Source organism: Linepithema humile, chromosome 1 (assembly GCF_040581485.1).
Source record: "Linepithema humile isolate Giens D197 chromosome 1, Lhum_UNIL_v1.0, whole genome shotgun sequence".
NCBI lineage: Eukaryota > Metazoa > Arthropoda > Insecta > Hymenoptera > Formicidae > Linepithema > Linepithema humile.
Genome location: NC_090128.1, coordinates 24833044 through 24849557, shown reverse-complemented (window position 1 = coordinate 24849557; position 16514 = coordinate 24833044). Strand labels below are relative to the sequence as shown.

The following is a 16514-nucleotide window of genomic DNA, read 5'->3' as shown; positions in this document are numbered from 1 at the left end:
GCCGATTCAATTGGTTGCTAATGCGGTTGAATATTTTTGTATCCTCGGGATGTTTTGTTAGATTCTCCGAGCTCTTCTTTTTTCTTTAATCATCTCTCTAATTTCTACAGGATAGGATGTTTCTTGTTTCAAATTATTTTATAATTTATTAAGTAAATTATTTTATAAAATAATTTCTTGCTAAAACAAAAATATCAATAAACATTAACTCAATAACATTAACTCAACGTTTTAATAATTAAACAAAATTGCATTTTTTATAAAACTTTGATTTTTTATCAAATTAAGTGAAATAAACAAAAATCATAATACACGTCCATCACCAGTGATATATACAATTAAAAACAATATAATTTTATAATTTCAAACTCTCTCATCATTAATACATAGTAGACAAATTTGACAACTGCTTTTTTGATATTTCTTGAAGTTCTGCATGTTTTTCCGGGCTATAGTTTGCCGCTTTATCTATTATTTTGCGTAGGACTTTATTAAAAATTGCTCGTAAAGTTGAAAATTTCAAAGCGTGACGTAATAAGAATCTGAAATGATTGAAATAACGACATTAAAGAATATACGCACATTTTGCAATACTCATTATTATATAATAATTGAGATTTTAACATTTTAGAGGAATGCAAACTTTAAAATAAAATTTTTTAATATAAAAAAAAATTAATGACAACGTGAAGAATACGCTTTAACGCGTATAAAAAAGTATTAACTTCAGAAAAAATAAATAATAATATACGTCTTTATATACAAATTCTTTTTTATATTTTGGCATTTATACCTTTTTCAATGTTAAAGCCTCAATGTCGGATAAAATTGGTAATTATACTTAAGGAATTAGTGGTGAATTGACTACGTAAATACTTGTATAAAAATGTAAGAAATATAACTTACTTCCATATTTTATAAGCACACCATTCTGAGTAACTGAGCGACTTATACAAATGTACCATGTTCAGATTTAACAAATCTGTTGCGATTAATATCATCACTTTATAAGGCATGTATATGAACGGATAATAATTGAAGGGTACGATGAGACATCTCGTCATATGCTCCCATTCGGGTGTAACATCCTTCAAATTTGGTATTATCCAATATTGATACAGATCTTTCATGCGTTGTCTTATTTCTTCGAGGCTACCACGACAAAAGTTGTGCCTGACAAATTATAATACATAAGTAGAGTCAAATATTGTAGAACATTTAAAAATTTATAAACAGTGAGTGGCAAATGTTCATATTAGCCGTTCCGGAGCTTTTGCGACTCATTATATTCAAACATTTTATTAGAACATTTTTTTACTAACTTTTTACTTCTTACTAACACATCTATTCTTATTATTACTTACTCGTCTTCTATTCCAAGAAAATATCCGTAACATCTCCACATATGACAGACGGCTTCTAAATCATCATTGGTTGCTTTTACTCCCATTTCTTCTGGCCAGAGTATGAGCGAACTTATAAAGCAGCATTGTGTGACTGCCATATCTGCATTATTTATACCTTTTGGTCTGCATGGTGTTATATTGAGAAACGTATAAGGACGTTGCCTAAAATTCTCAAATGGACATGCCGCGGCAAAATCTTTTAGCAATAATTCGTTATCTGGACACCATGGCTTCGCAATTTTGGACGCATTATCGATTTGCTCGTTATCAAGTTTAAATAATTTGTCTCTCATTATCAAATGCATCTTACGCGCATATACCATGTCTTCATAAGCAGGCGTTCCTTCAATCCAAGGCTCTCCGTTGTACCAATTAAAAAAGCGTTGTATAGTCGATAAATATCTTGCAAATTAATAACAAGTTTTGAAAAAGGCCATATTTACTAAACTTATGTAGAATGTTTTATAATCAACGTATGTAATAGTTTTATAATATATCGATTAATTAGAATCGGAAATTTTATAAATATCTCGAGGTTTACAGCAAAGTAGAATAACTGTAAACCAGTGAATTAAAATATAAATACCTCTTAAATCCTAAATATAGTGTATCAGAGTGCCTTGACATGATTATTGGTTTTAGAAAATCGTTGAAAGAATACACATGGACCAGTCCCACTATTAGGGTGAAAACAATTGAAGCGAAATGTTCGCGCGTAAATTTTTGTCCTCTATGATATTTATTTACATCCAACTATTTTGGTTTTTCCATTGATGGTAAATCTATTTGGCGATAGCAAGCTGGAGTTAAGCTTCGTAAAGATTGCGGTACGTTTGGAAAGAATTCAGCGATATTCTCATTTATCCAGGTATATTGCTCTTTTACGGTTCGGATGTTCAAGTCGTTCGGAAATAATTTCAGATTGAATTTATTCTTGAACACTGTTACAAATTCATATTCACTCGAATGTTTCACATCACATTGGGAATTTTTAATAATGTTTTCAGATGCGTCATTGGGATCTAACATTTTTAATGAATATTTTTTTGTTATGCAAATAATACAAGACACTTTTATTATGAATTTTGTTAAGCTACATAAGCAGCGTTGTTAAAATGCTGCGTTTCTGCTATTACTGTGTTCTAGCCAATGTCTATTAAAGAACTGCACCTTGCATTATGACATTAGTGAACTCCGTGACGGAGACAGGTGGACATTGATAATTGAAGTTGAAGCTGCATTAAACGCGACAAGTTTGTTTACTTAGTTTTTCTCCTACTTCCATTGACCTACGACCATGTTAAAGTCGCGCGCGCGCGCGTATCTTGTCCTCAATTTTTTATAATCATACATATATTTTATCATTCCACTATACAATAACAGATATTAAATGACAAATAACAGATAACGATAGTAATAAATATGTGATCTACATATAAAGCCTTAAATTATGGTCGACATTATTTCGTGGAATTTAGATTTCAATATATATAGATATTTTTATTTATTATGTAATCCTTAAGCCATAACGCAATTAAAAATATTTTATTATTTTAAGTGATAATGTGTCATTGAATAATTTATTCTATATTGCAAAACACTTCTTTTATTTGTCGTATATGTTTACGTGCCGTGTTCTTGAGCTGTTATTACAGTAAACTTTTTAAAAAAAAGTAGTATAGTGTTATTGAAATATTTTGTGATTGTAAGCTGTTTAATGCAACGTGACAAGAGTATACTAACTTCTTTAAATGCAATTTTGTGGTAAAAATTAAAAATTATATATAAAATGTAATTCTATAAAATGAGTAAAATACAAGATCTCATTTTTAGTAGAAATTCTATTTAAATTTTGTTAAACCACATATGGTTTTTCATTATACATTTAATGTATAATATTTAATTAAGTACTTTACATTAAATTGGGAACTTCTTACATTCAGTTTATGTTCGTAAGAAGTTTCCAATCAAAGACATTATCAGTTCTTTCTTCGATCATTCCTTTGCAGTCGTCTTGTTATTAATGATAATTTACAAACTTCTGCTAACACCATTCGACGGCTTCGATGATGAAAGACACGAATGAATATTATCTCGCAGATGTTTGATTGGTCTATTTTACAAGAGGTCGAGAGATCAGACTCAAAATATAATCGTCTGCATTCCAGTATGAATGCGGGTGCTGCGGCTTGTATTGCGTTGACTTACATCATTGGTAGTAAGACCGAAAGCTAACAAGAGTGCAACTCGACTCCGATTCGAGGTTATCGCCTATTGTTAAACATATTGCAAGCAAACAGGTCATGATCGGTGTCGACGTTACGTCGACAGTGAATTTTGGCTTCAGTTTTGCGCTGACAATACTCTTGGTTCCTTCACTTCTTATCACGCATGCAGGTAATTATCTTCGTACATTCAAACTTTTAAAAACACGTAAAGAGGAACGGATCTCCGTGCTGGTGCAATTGAATTTAATGGTTTTTTTTATTTGCTCGATATTATTTCCATACTTTCAATATTTTCAAAATCGTAATTTGTTGCATATATTATGTAAATAATTTCGACGCTAGTGCTTTCGGATTATTATTTTATTATGGGCTATATTGCGTCATTATGTTTGGTGTTTTTAAATGGTAAGGTGGACAAGGAACTGTTGAATACGCTTTGTGAAATGGAAATATTCGAATTATGTCGTTGTGGAGGAGAAAAGTATTTGAAGCATTTTGGAGCAGGGCCGAAATTACGTAGGTATCGACAAGTTCGAATAAACAATTCACTTTTGATTGTTACTATAATTTCGCCGCGATACAGTTTATATATGCACGCTTCTCGTGCAATGACATGCGATTGCGGAGGGCGTGAGGAATCATCTGCTGCATCTAGTTACCACGAAAAAATTCCTTAAATCTGCTCTGTTCATTCGATGGGGTATATACGTTTAGAAAGAGCTCGATCACTTCTCCGTGAACAACCATTTTGCAAAGTCGCTGTATTCTTATCGATGCTGTCCAATTACCGAGAGCAATATACAGGTCAGAATGTTACATTCTCATTATCGATCCCGAATTTGTTTAACATAAGATTGCTTTCTTCTAGGATTATATAAGCAATGTTACATCAAAATTTCTCCCAATGAAACTGTCGCCGTGGCAGGTGCACGTAGTGAATTGCTTTGTGCGAGGTGAGGAACGTCAGATATGTCTTGTGCGAGCGCATTATTTGCTCCTGCGGCAGGAGCATTTGACTTTGGCGGATTTTTTACCATTAAAATATTCGACGGACAACTGGACGTGTCAGGAAAGCGATTCGCCGTTCACCAATTTGTACATACAACTTTCCGCTTTACCACGCCTTCGACAGATGCTCATCGAAAGCTTCAGCAATTATTGAAACGATTTTCTTTACAATAATGATCCGATCGAACGACCAGAGATCTTGAAGAAGCGGATAGGAGTGTTGCAGTGCGTAAAGATCACGACGATAGTGCTGGTCTGCACTTTGGAAGAACTGGCCAGATATTTCATTTTTTCTTTTCTACTTAACAATTTTATTAAATTTTTGTATCATGTTATCATTGAAAAAAAATCTTTTGGAATATCTAAAATAATAGTAACATTAATGATTATCTCATGTTTGAATTTTAACTTCTTTGTAACTTTCTTTAAACAATGTCGAAAATCGGAAAAGCTAAAAATTTTAGAGTTTCTATTGATTGTTCAACGTGAGTCGAACAAGAGGTATTTCAATCTTTGCTTGGTACTTGAATCCATCATGAAGTCTTTCTATTCGACATCATTTATTCTTGCATCGCTCTATCATGGTACATTGTAATTATGTCGACTTTGAAAATGCCTCTTTTGCTCGTTCACGAATTACGAACTTTGAAATCGCGACACAAGTATTATTCTCCGGTCACCTTGACGTACATGCTCTCGTGTTACGTTTCTTTGACATTTGAAGCACTCCGGGAGGTCGTATCTATCAGCTGGATAGCCGTGACTGCGCCGAAGATTATTTTTGAAGCATCCGCAGTCGAATCAACTGCAGACTATCTCATCGTGCGGTAGAAAAGTCGTTGCTTGGTCGGAAGAAGTCGACATCGATCTCATTCGGCAAATTGCTAACATAACTGGTGCAACTGAAACGGAAATTCTTTTGACGTCCACCGTGGACACTCTGAAGAAAAATATACTTCAAGCATTCGCATTTTAGCATTCCGGATGATGTAACTGTGAAATTCGCAACTGTGAAATTTGTGAGTCAATGAGCGGTGTTCTTGAGAAATCACGAAGCCAAAGATATCCTGTCTCGCCTTACCTACCAAGACGCCATTCTGTCACGATGATTTCATTGAAATGCGTCAGATGAGAATCCGATAGGCATTCACTCGTGTAAAAAACTTACTGAAATCTCTTTACTGACTGTTTTCTAAAGGTGATTCAACGAAACGTCCAGGAAATCAGGTCTAGACAGAGTGCGATTTACGCTATCACAGCAGCAGAAACGTCCCTCAGATTGATTTCATCTTGCTTGACATCCATCGTTCTAAAATTACTTTTAAATCAATTGTCACGAAGATATTTCTTGTGTTTAACGCACATCGACGGGGCTTTACCAATAGAAGGCGTAAATGGATCGATTTATTGGCGACCACCGCAAGGAAACTGAAGTACGTTTAATTTATCAGTGTTTATATTGTTTTAATTAGACCACATCTTTATCAAGCTGTTATAAATATTGTATTTTTAGACATGTCTATAACTCTGCACAAGCATGGAAACAAAGTGCGTCTTGGTATAATGGGAGATGCATTAGTCTTCAACATTTTATCATTGCAAAATTGTTTCTTAAAAGTCAAGAAAACATTACCATTATTCGGGGCATACCAAAAGCATCGAGTCGAAGTCCAAGTTCTAATTCGCTTAATCCCACGACGTCACCGGGATATTGAGATAGTTATATAAATATATTCATAATTCACATATAATGTTCACAGCAAAAAAACAAGAAATTGTTTATTCTTAAAATTTTGTTTATATAATATATTTTTGTTCTTTGAAAGAATATCCGATCAATCCCGAGTTAACGATAAATATTTAATACTGTTATATTTATCGAAATAAATATATGTAGTTGTGTGCACGCTCGACAAACGGGATTGTCGGATTTAAATCTTTCAGTTTCCGTACAAATGCTTCAATAATATTGAAAATTAGAATTAGGAGCTTGCATTATATGCATGGAACGGGACATATTAACATCTTCGTATTATCATAACAGATATTTAATGTCACATTGTTAGTAAATCGAATTACATAATTGAATTAATTTAAATTAGATTAACAATTTTTGATAAGATTGTTCTTATAAAATTGCACATTTTTGTAAATGTTTATATTTTCTAGTAAATATTAATATATATTATTATTTAATTGACTATTTATCTACTCTTTGGATTAATAACGTCAATAAAAATTTTTTCTACAATAAACTATTAAACAGTTTTTAAAATTTATAACAACAAATAATTTATAATATAAGATTTGATGAAAAAATTATTGGACTTAGAAAATTTAATTATTTGAGAAATAAATTTTATTCGAAATCATCGACGTTTATTTGCATGAATAAATCATGTAAATATGTTTAAACGTTTTAGGTTCTAAAAGTTTTAAGGAAATAAATTTTTCTATGTGCAAGTTTTCTTATTTTCTTATATATGAAATATATTTATATAAAACTAAATATATTTCTTCAATTTTGTTTTATTATGTCTTTCTGCGTTGTTAATAAATTTCTACTTGTTCGTATCGCTTTTATTCAATCTATTCGATTACAGTTAAGCATGCTATATGCAATTTATATGTTTGAAGCGCATTTTAAGTAGATAGAACTTCTAAGTATGCACGTATGAAAATTAGTATATTTCAAAACAAATCATTGCATTATGTAAGCAAAACTATTCGAGACGAATAAATTAAGTACGACAAAATTGTGATATATGAGAGAAGTGTTGTATGTTCAAATATTATTATAAATAGATAATTCAAAAATTCGATGTAAGCGCAGTGAGATTCGTATGTTAGATTAAAATTTTTCTGAATGAAATACTTATTCGTCTGTTTCGTTTTACCTGCAACAATACTATGCACTTTAAATATTGTATATCCTTCTCTATGCTAAGCAGTCATCATTATCATTTATTTGTTCCATTTCGACCGGCCCGTTACCGAAAATTTTTCGATTCTTTGTGTACGGTACAATGCCTATTAATGTTCCAGAGACAATAATCCAACCGCCAGCCATAAGGAAAGAAAGATCCCAAGTGCCCGTTACGTCAAAAAGCCATCCAGCTAATGGAGGACCGACAAGATTCCCGATTCCTTGGCATAACAAGCTAAGACCGTAAGCGGTTGTAAATCTTTCCAGTGGTATCAATTCAACTAATATTACTGGAGTAAAACTAAAGTTGCTGGCAAAGAAAAGGCCAAATGCTGCCGCGCTTATCATTAGAAATGTATAATGTTGAGTGAATACCACCATTAATACAATGGCCGCTCCGCAGGCTATTAGGCACCAAGTATACGTTTTACAGACATTCATCCAAGGTTGATCGCCAGCCCACCCGAGAACAATCTGAAAACGTAGTGCCGAGTATGAGAGAATTTATCCTTCGAGAATAAAGTGCTAATCTAGTGCTGATCTAATATTACCATTCCAATGGTATTCGTTATGCCAATGATACTGAGAAGATTAGCGGCATCGGTTTCATCATAATTATTCCTCATCAGATGCTCCGCGAGATAAAAGTACGGTACAATAAACCAAGTGAACAGCAGTATCGTCGACAACGACATCAGCAGAAAGTGTAACTCGAGAAACATCGAAAAATCCAGCATACTCTTTATAAGGTCTATCAGCTCGGAGTACCATTTCTGATAAAGAGGAAAAAAAATGTATATTTTGGAAACTTGCTTCCTTCAATACCACGATACCTGCTCGTTTTCTTTAGCCAACGTGATCATGCTGTTTCTGTAGATGTTAGGACAACTGCTCGCTCTTAGTCTGTACTTGTGCAAATTTAGGGCAGCGCCGCGATACATAACTGAATTTCTGTGTACTCTTATATCTTTAAAATAGTGAGTGTTTGTGCTGAATTGTCGTCTAAGCCACGGTATCGAGTCAGTCCTGATAACGTCGGTCTGCAAATCGCCCACATAACGCTTAGACATGATTTTTCTTTCCACTGGAGCGACCTGAAAAGCATTGTTTTGATTTATAGTAAATATATGATACTTCATAATCGAGAGTTACACTTTGTTACCGCGTGCGTGACTTCTTTCGTCAGCAAAGGATTAGTCTCCTCTATTTCTTTCTTAGACGGTTTTTTGGTGCAAGCAAGTTTCGTCGATGTGTGAGTAGATGTTGGACAATCTCTCTTCTGTTCAGTGATCGCTTTCGGTTCCGTTGCTCGTTTAAGCCTTTATAGGATGTAAAAAATAATAAAACATTGAAAAGAATTGTTGTCGAAATCTACGATATAATTATGCATAACAAATGATTAACCTCATTGACATAGTGATTCCGCTTTTATTACAAATCTCCCCCGTCGAATCCTGTAGTTGTTTATCAGATAAACTTCTACATTGTAGCAGGCTCGGGTAATTCTCCAAGATAACGGTGTAGAGTCTTGAGTTGCATAATAATGATTCCAATACTTCTAAAGGCACCTAAAACCTCATATGCGAATTTATTTATTTACGAAAGCTGATATGATCAAAGAAGTCGTCGAGTTACGCGAGTTGATTACACTCACCTTTTCGCTTCGCTTTACAAAAGTCGGTAAATTAACTACGCTCGTCGTCTGCCTCTTTGCGCCATCAACTGCTTCAGTGCTCGTGCTTAGATTTTGTAGAAAATATTCGGGCGTATGATTGTTTCTAAGCAGCTCCCTGAGCTCCTCAACGCCTGGAAATTCGTCTGACGGGCTTCCGTCCGACTTGATCGCCTCCGAACGGGTGTGCGATTTTTTCAGCACGTTTTGATCTTGCTTGTGTTGCTCCAATATCCACCATTCCGGATCCCTCATTACCATTCCCGCGACAATCATATTAAAGAACGTGCCAGCCAGCAACAAACAGGTACCGCGCCAACCATATTCTCGGATGAAGTACGCTGTCATCGGCGCGTAGACGAAGGTACCAATGCCAGTACCACATGCGCCGAGACCTACAGCTAAGGTTCGCTTCTTATCGAACCAAAAGGCGATGCTCACAACCGCGGTGACGTAGCACAAACCCAGACCAAGACCCGCAATCACGCCGAAAGTAATATACATTACCTCGATGGTGTTACTGAAGATACTCAATATGAAGCCTAATCCAGATATCAGGCCGCCGGCGATGGTCATGTTCCTGCATCCGTAACGATCTACGAGGGCAGACATAATCGGCCCAGATAAGAGAGGTACGGCCATAAAGAGCGAACCGATCCAGGAGGTTTTGGACTTGGAAGCGCCGAACTCATTAAGGAATTCGATAAAAAGCAGACCAAAACTGAAGGAGACGCCGTCCGCCACCATGGAAATTAACAGAGATGCTAAAACAACCATCCATCCCCAACCACCGTCCGGTATCTTCGGCTTATCACTCTTTTTTTCTTTTGTCGCAAAATCTAAGGAATCAGGCTCCAGAATGCTCTCAGAATCGATGGAATCTTTGTCTCGTTGATTCGTCATTGTATTGGTGTCCGGTTCAGAGTATCCTTCGAGAACAACAACTTCTTTAACTTGATTTAATGTATCATTTTGTTCCGGATGTACGGACTTGATTGGTTCGATCGGCCCGATCACTTCAATTGGTTCGATCGTATCGATCGGTTCCTCCTGCATTGAATCCAAACTGATTTGACGTATGTTACAATTTTTCGAGTCAATGCCCTTATGGACAGAATTCGAATAAATCGTCGGACTTCCATTTCGCCAACCGACCAATGGAGCTCTGCCAGGCTGATGATGATTGCTCTGATTTCTCTTTGTGTAAAAGCTTTCCTTTCGAGCAGCGCTTGTAGAGCAATCATTGTAACGATTGTTATTGTTGTTATTTCCACTGTGTCTGCAGTCATCGCCGCATTCGACTTGAGTTTCTTGAGGAATATTCTCGTTCTTGCTAGTCATTATTCCTCTAAATGTAAGTGATGGCCGAGTGAATCCAACGACGTCGCCAGCCCTTCAGTCCTTGGAACTCGCTAGGGTGATATCCACCTTGTCCTCCGGTTACCATAAGGACCTTCGAAACGATCTTTGGCGATTCACGGAATGTCGACTTCACGGAACTCAGCATGCACGCACTTTCGAGTCGCTCGAGTTGCTCGTCCTATAAAACAATTTTTTAATCATCAGTAATTGCACATGTCACATTTGATAAAAAAATTGTAGAAAAATAAAAATATACTGCGCACACATAAGAAATAAGGATAATGCGGTTGGTGATGTGAATCACGAAGGCACACGTGATGTGGCATGTTAAATTAGATCGCATTTCCTTAATAATTCATATATCTATTGCCGTAATAATGTTATATTAACAAAAACTTTAGAAAATTTATACATTCATTGATAATGATCGATCGTATGTCCGTTCTATTTTAACGTTTGGATACAACTGCTTAACGCGACGTTATGCGCACAAGATTTTTGCAAAAGATCGAGAACAAACAATGATGATGGATTATTTCTCATATCTCATATCTCACTTTTGTAAATTTTTTATAATGGATGTACCGAGTCAAAAGAACAAGCTGTCACTGACACGCAATTTTAAACGCTGACGCATCTAGAGCTCACACGTTAATATTAAGACGAATATCTGCCCTATTAGCGTTAATGATCTTAATAGTCGCCTATTAATAAAAAATGTATCTTCTGAATGAAAATGTTCCATTTATTTGCTCTCTACATCGATCTTTATGTTTCTTCGAAATTTTTGATAACAAGCTTTTGTGAAGACCGATATGGCAAATGATACGCGTTTTTGCATTATACATATGTAAGTATAATTAACACATAAAGCATATAAGCATGTATAAGCAATTATTAAATTATTTCAACATTATTTTGAGATACAAACGCAATATAAGTAATAAATAAAGAGGAAATCAGTAATTACTCACCATTGAGGTAATGCAAGTAACGTATTTGCAGGCGTGCATGCGTATATAGGTATAGAAAAATGCGTACGACACTCGTCGGTGTGAGCAATTACAAAACGTTTTTAATATTAATCATAAATAAATAAAAAGAGGAATTAGATAATGGTATGATTAAATAAGATTACTTATTAATTAATTAATTGATTAATAAAGTAAAGCTTGTTTAATCAGTTAAATGCCAAAGAAGAGTGTCCATCAAAAACTGAAAATTGCAAAATAATGAATTATTGATGATAAATAGACAATATTTGTGTCAGTGCATAATACCTGAAATAAAAAATATCGAATCGAAAATTAGTGAAAGCGCTTTGATCATGCATAATTATTAGTTATGGCATTACGTATATCTTGCGTATGCATTCTATAAATATATATGTAAATATACATGTACTATAAATATACATGTAAATTATTCCTTATATCTTTCTCCTCTTAACATAACACACTTTATTTAAAATTATAAATAAACATACAAAAGGATCGGATAATAAATAAAAGCAAAATGTGCAGATATTGTCCAAACCAGAATTTTCCATTTCTTTTATATTTATTGTTTCATTACTGCCACTGGTTATATTCGGTTATATATTCTAAAGGAAAAAATGCTTCGTACGCGCACAAAGTACATCGAAACGTTCCAAAACTTTCAAAAGTAGACGCACTTATTATTAGCAGTCTCTCGTCGGGAGGAAAATCTAATAATACTTTCATTGCATAACTGTTGACTTTCGACGCAAAGCTAAAAACTTTTCTGGCAATTAGCAATAATATATATTTATAAGTTTGATTGTATAAGACATCGGATTAAATCCTTGAAATTAAGAGTAATATTGCCGCATTATTAAACTCACAATTCACTCCTACTTCGAGTTTTCAATAAATAAGATCATCGAAATAAAAGCCGAAGGTCAATTTCAAAACTGAAACATGTCATATTTTAGTCGTTCTCGTGAAAGTCTTTCCTTGTAAAAGATAATCTGGCGCATGAGTAATCGTCAATATTTGGTAAGAGCCACGCAATTGACAAATATATTTTGTTTCCTCGTTAAGATTAGTAAATGATAAAAAGAACTTATGTGTTTCACTTATGTGTTATCACGTTTTATAGATTTTACGATTATGCTTATCGATTCAGATAAAATTCAGATAAAAAAGCTTATTAACATATTCAGCATACGTAAATTTTAGTTTTTATAACTAGTTGCTAAACAGAATTAAATTATAAATTTAATCATATTTCTAATTCTTATCAAAATGTTTGTACATATTTTTTATATATGCTCGATTGTACGCACGCAAAGAAAGTAAAGTCATATAAGAGTCGATGGAAGGGTGTGATCACCATGGAAACCGACCGGTCGATTTCCACGTGAATGTCTGTCTCTGCCAAAATATACGGATATTAAAGTTCCGATAAAATTCACTTTATATTTAATAAATCGTGTTTATTTAAAAAGTTAAATAATTCACTCATACAAATTATGCGTTATAATTATCTATATTACTTCTTTCTACACAAAATAATTACTAGCCATTATATAACTACGTCCGTGGTTCAAAAAATGAGAAAAATTGCTCAGACAAAAATTGTCCTGATTATTTCTTTTATGATATAATTATGGTATAAAAAAATTTATAACTTTGATTTGTCAAAAGTGATTAAGAGATAGTCTAATTTAAATAAATTTTTTGCTTAAAAAACATTAATAATAATAATTCTTTACACCTCTTCACATATTTTTTATCCAATTACACCGAATTACTTATTTCAAATACGCATTCGTGCGTATCGAGACATCAATTAAACATTGTATGAAATATTTCAAGACGATCAATACGATGGGACATTGTCTGTGAATAACGGTAGTTATGCATACTATAACAGGATTATTTCGCAGATTTTGCAGATCATGCAAAATATTCAAAACAATAAAATCTTTTATTGCTAATTTAAGCATTTATTTAATTATTCAGCAAACTTTTGATATTAAATAAAAAAAAGAAATCGATAGAAAAAGAAAGAAAGAGAGAATATGATGGAGAAAAATAAATAAATTTTATATAACTCGATGATACAACATATATTAATAACAGAGAAAATTTATGCAGAATATAAATACGTTATTCATCAAGAATCACTGATAAATATTCTTATCTCAGAAGATAAAAAATAAATTTACGAATTAGCAAATCTGTGCACATAATGATTAAATTGTATCTTGGAAATTTTTATGTGACTTACTAAAATAAACAAAATATAATTAAGCTATTATTATTTTTATTATTTTTCATCTTTTACTTTGTCACGCTTTTTTTTGGCACGAATATAACGCGACAAAATAAATATCGTTAAGAAAAAAAGAAAATTCACAAATCGAGATAATTTTAGAACGTTACAAGTGTTCGATTATTTGTCGCATATATGCTGAGTTTGCCAAGGATTTATAATTTACAATTTATTTTATCTCTTATAAAATAGTTAATAGTATGCAATGTTAAAGTTTTTACAAGTCACATGTTGTAGATTATTACGTTCAACTTATATGCCAAGTTATGTGAGGCGGAAAGATTAGAGAATATACGAGAAAAAAGAACAAGAAATTCGCGTAATTATGTTTGTTAAAAATTTTATCGAGTTTGTTCTATCTAAAGTAGTGACGTGTGAAAGAAGTTCATTTATTCGATAAACTTTTGTGCGTGTAATTTGTTTGGAATTTAATGCTTCCGGTAAATTACACGTTCAGAATAGTGATAATTGATAAAAAGCACATCTGCTAACGATAAAAATAAATGACAAGTGCGTCTAGAAACATAATATTCCTTTCAAAGTAGCATATACAATATCGATGTTTCAAACAAAAATGCATTTCTAGACGAAAAATAGTGAAGAAAGAATTGCTATTAAAAAATATATGACATAATATGTAGAATAAATAATATTATCAATAATGACAAATAATGATGTTCATTAATAGTATCAAATCATTTTATTAGCACTATCAAATTTTTAATCAGTTTTTTATTCTCGCATAGATTGGATAATAAACTACTAAATCCATAAACGTCCAAAGTGGCGAAAAAATATCTAAAAAAAATATCTAAAAAATATCTAAAAAAAAACAAGCAAAGAAAAGGGAATTAGCGTGCAAAAAGTCTGAGTAGCATAGCAGCGACTTTTCGAGCTTACCAACGAGCAGCTCGTGCAAATTGTCAGAACCGAAGACTTTGTACAGTCTGACACAATCCTCGTTCGAAAAACTGTTTTGCGCTGTCTTATTGCTGTGACGGTTTCGTGCATTCGTTCCCGGCACGTTTCCCAATGACGCAAGTGATGTGATATCACGCGACTGCCTCGGTTGAGAACACCCGGTACACTGCGAGAGTGAGGTTCAGGAGCCTCGAAATCCACGTCATAGGAAAGGTTCTCGCCGCCGTACCTGACTTGAACGGAGCACGCGTGTCGGCCTCGCCACGTTTCCTCTCGTCTCGCCTCGCCAATCCGCGTCACGTCTCGCCATCATGCCTCTGACTTGCCTCGACTCGACCATTTCGCGATGTCGAAAATGCTCGACAATGACTGCGACAAGTTGATAATCCGCGCGGACAGATATAACCGTCGATAATATCAGAACGACGATCACACATTTTGTATACTGTCAAATAAAATTATGAAATATTAGGCACTTTGATTGCTATTATGATTGATAATGAGTGTTTAGTAATATTTAATAACAACAGTTATATAAAAGCTGCTAAAAGTTCAATTTCAAAATTGTAGTTTGACGCAACGATAACATACGTTATCGCAGATTATTTGAACTTTTTTAATCTTATCAATAATAATTTCCGAAGAAAGGTATGAATATTCAATGAAAATAAAAAATCTTCCAACTTGACATTAAAAACGGCGCAAATATGTAAGTTTTAGAACGTGCAATAAAAGTATTTTATAAAAATCCTTTTATTTTACCTACTGATTATCGCTCTCATAAAAGTTCGTCGGCATTTGTAGCGATAAATAGCTTTTTATGGGAGCGCATAAAAATGTCTGAAAACAAATGACCAATCGATATAATTATCTCTTCTATGTCAACATGACACGAAACTACAATGCCATCGACGTCATTCAACGCCATTTGTTGCCATCTGACGCTATTTGACGACACTTGAAATGATGATGGTTTGTGTGCATCGATAATTCAGCATGTATTGTTATCTAAAGCAAATATAATATCGACAATAAATATAGTACCGACTAATTTGTTAAACTATATGAAAATATTACCAATATTTTTAAATTGAAATAAATCCGTGGAGACCAATCAATAGAAATCTGTAGCGACCAATTACGTTGCGAATTACATGGCTCAGATCAATAGAAGCTTTGGACTAAAAGTAAGATTGACCAATCAAAATATGGAACATTGCCATATTTTAATATTAAAATATTGGCAATATTGATAATGATTTTTCACCGCTTCTATTCGCACAGCCATGACAGTTTTATTTAAACGGTATCGTTTCAGGTTGCGGATCACGGATGCACCGCAATTATTCGCGTATTTTATTCGTTAAAAGTACATAATAAGTGTGAATTTTATCGGGAATGACAATTAAAATGATGAGCGATTTGCCGGAACGTATTATTTATCGCAGATAGTGGCAATTAACGGCAAATCGTCGCACCGTGAATTGCAACGATATGGTGGATCGGCGTTGGTGTTCTGATCATTTTCGCGGAATCCATGATCTGCATTGTATTGTCAAAATAGTGATCGCGCTTGCTCTAAGTATGTATTAATGTATAAAATGCCAAATATATAAAATAATAATAATTGCCTATAATATATTGTGCGTGAGTGTGTTGTGTTTTATTCCGTGTTTTGTGTACCGCGGTTC

At 33.6% G+C, this 16514-nt stretch overlaps 1 protein-coding gene, 1 long non-coding RNA gene and 2 pseudogenes across 2 annotated transcripts; 2 read left to right on the top strand and 2 right to left on the bottom strand.

Annotated features, from left to right (window-relative positions):
- Positions 1-213: 213 nt before the first annotated feature.
- Positions 214-2572, bottom strand: LOC105669929 (uncharacterized; annotated as a pseudogene).
- Positions 2573-2826: 254 nt separating this feature from the next.
- Positions 2827-5658, top strand: LOC136997258 (uncharacterized; annotated as a pseudogene).
- An 11-nt stretch (positions 5659-5669) lies between these two features.
- LOC136997012 (uncharacterized) lies at positions 5670-8926 on the top strand. The gene is made up of 2 exons (XR_010887830.1): positions 5670-6075; positions 7688-8926. It is a non-coding gene; the product is annotated as an uncharacterized lncRNA (long non-coding RNA).
- Positions 6673-15367, bottom strand: LOC105669928 (monocarboxylate transporter 14-like). Its single transcript, XM_012363150.2, has 7 exons — positions 14803-15367; positions 9223-10780; positions 8973-9136; positions 8731-8887; positions 8402-8662; positions 8120-8341; positions 6673-8042 (listed from the first exon to the last, which is right to left on the bottom strand). Exons 2-7 carry the CDS (start codon positions 10579-10581, stop codon positions 7581-7583), a joined length of 2625 nt encoding a protein of 874 aa, XP_012218573.1. The 5' UTR covers positions 10582-10780; positions 14803-15367; the 3' UTR covers positions 6673-7580.
- Positions 15368-16514: the final 1147 nt, after the last annotated feature.

Coding starts and splice junctions, on each gene's coding strand:
- LOC105669928 (XM_012363150.2), bottom strand. CDS start 10,581: ATGACTAGCAAGAACGAGAATATTCCTCAAGAAACTCAAGTCGAATGC. Junction 9,137..9,222: donor TTGTAAAGCGAAGCGAAAAG/GTGAGTGTAATC, acceptor ATGAGGTTTTAG/GTGCCTTTAGAAGTATTGGA. Junction 8,342..8,401: donor TGGCTAAAGAAAACGAGCAG/GTATCGTGGTAT, acceptor CCTCTTTATCAG/AAATGGTACTCCGAGCTGAT.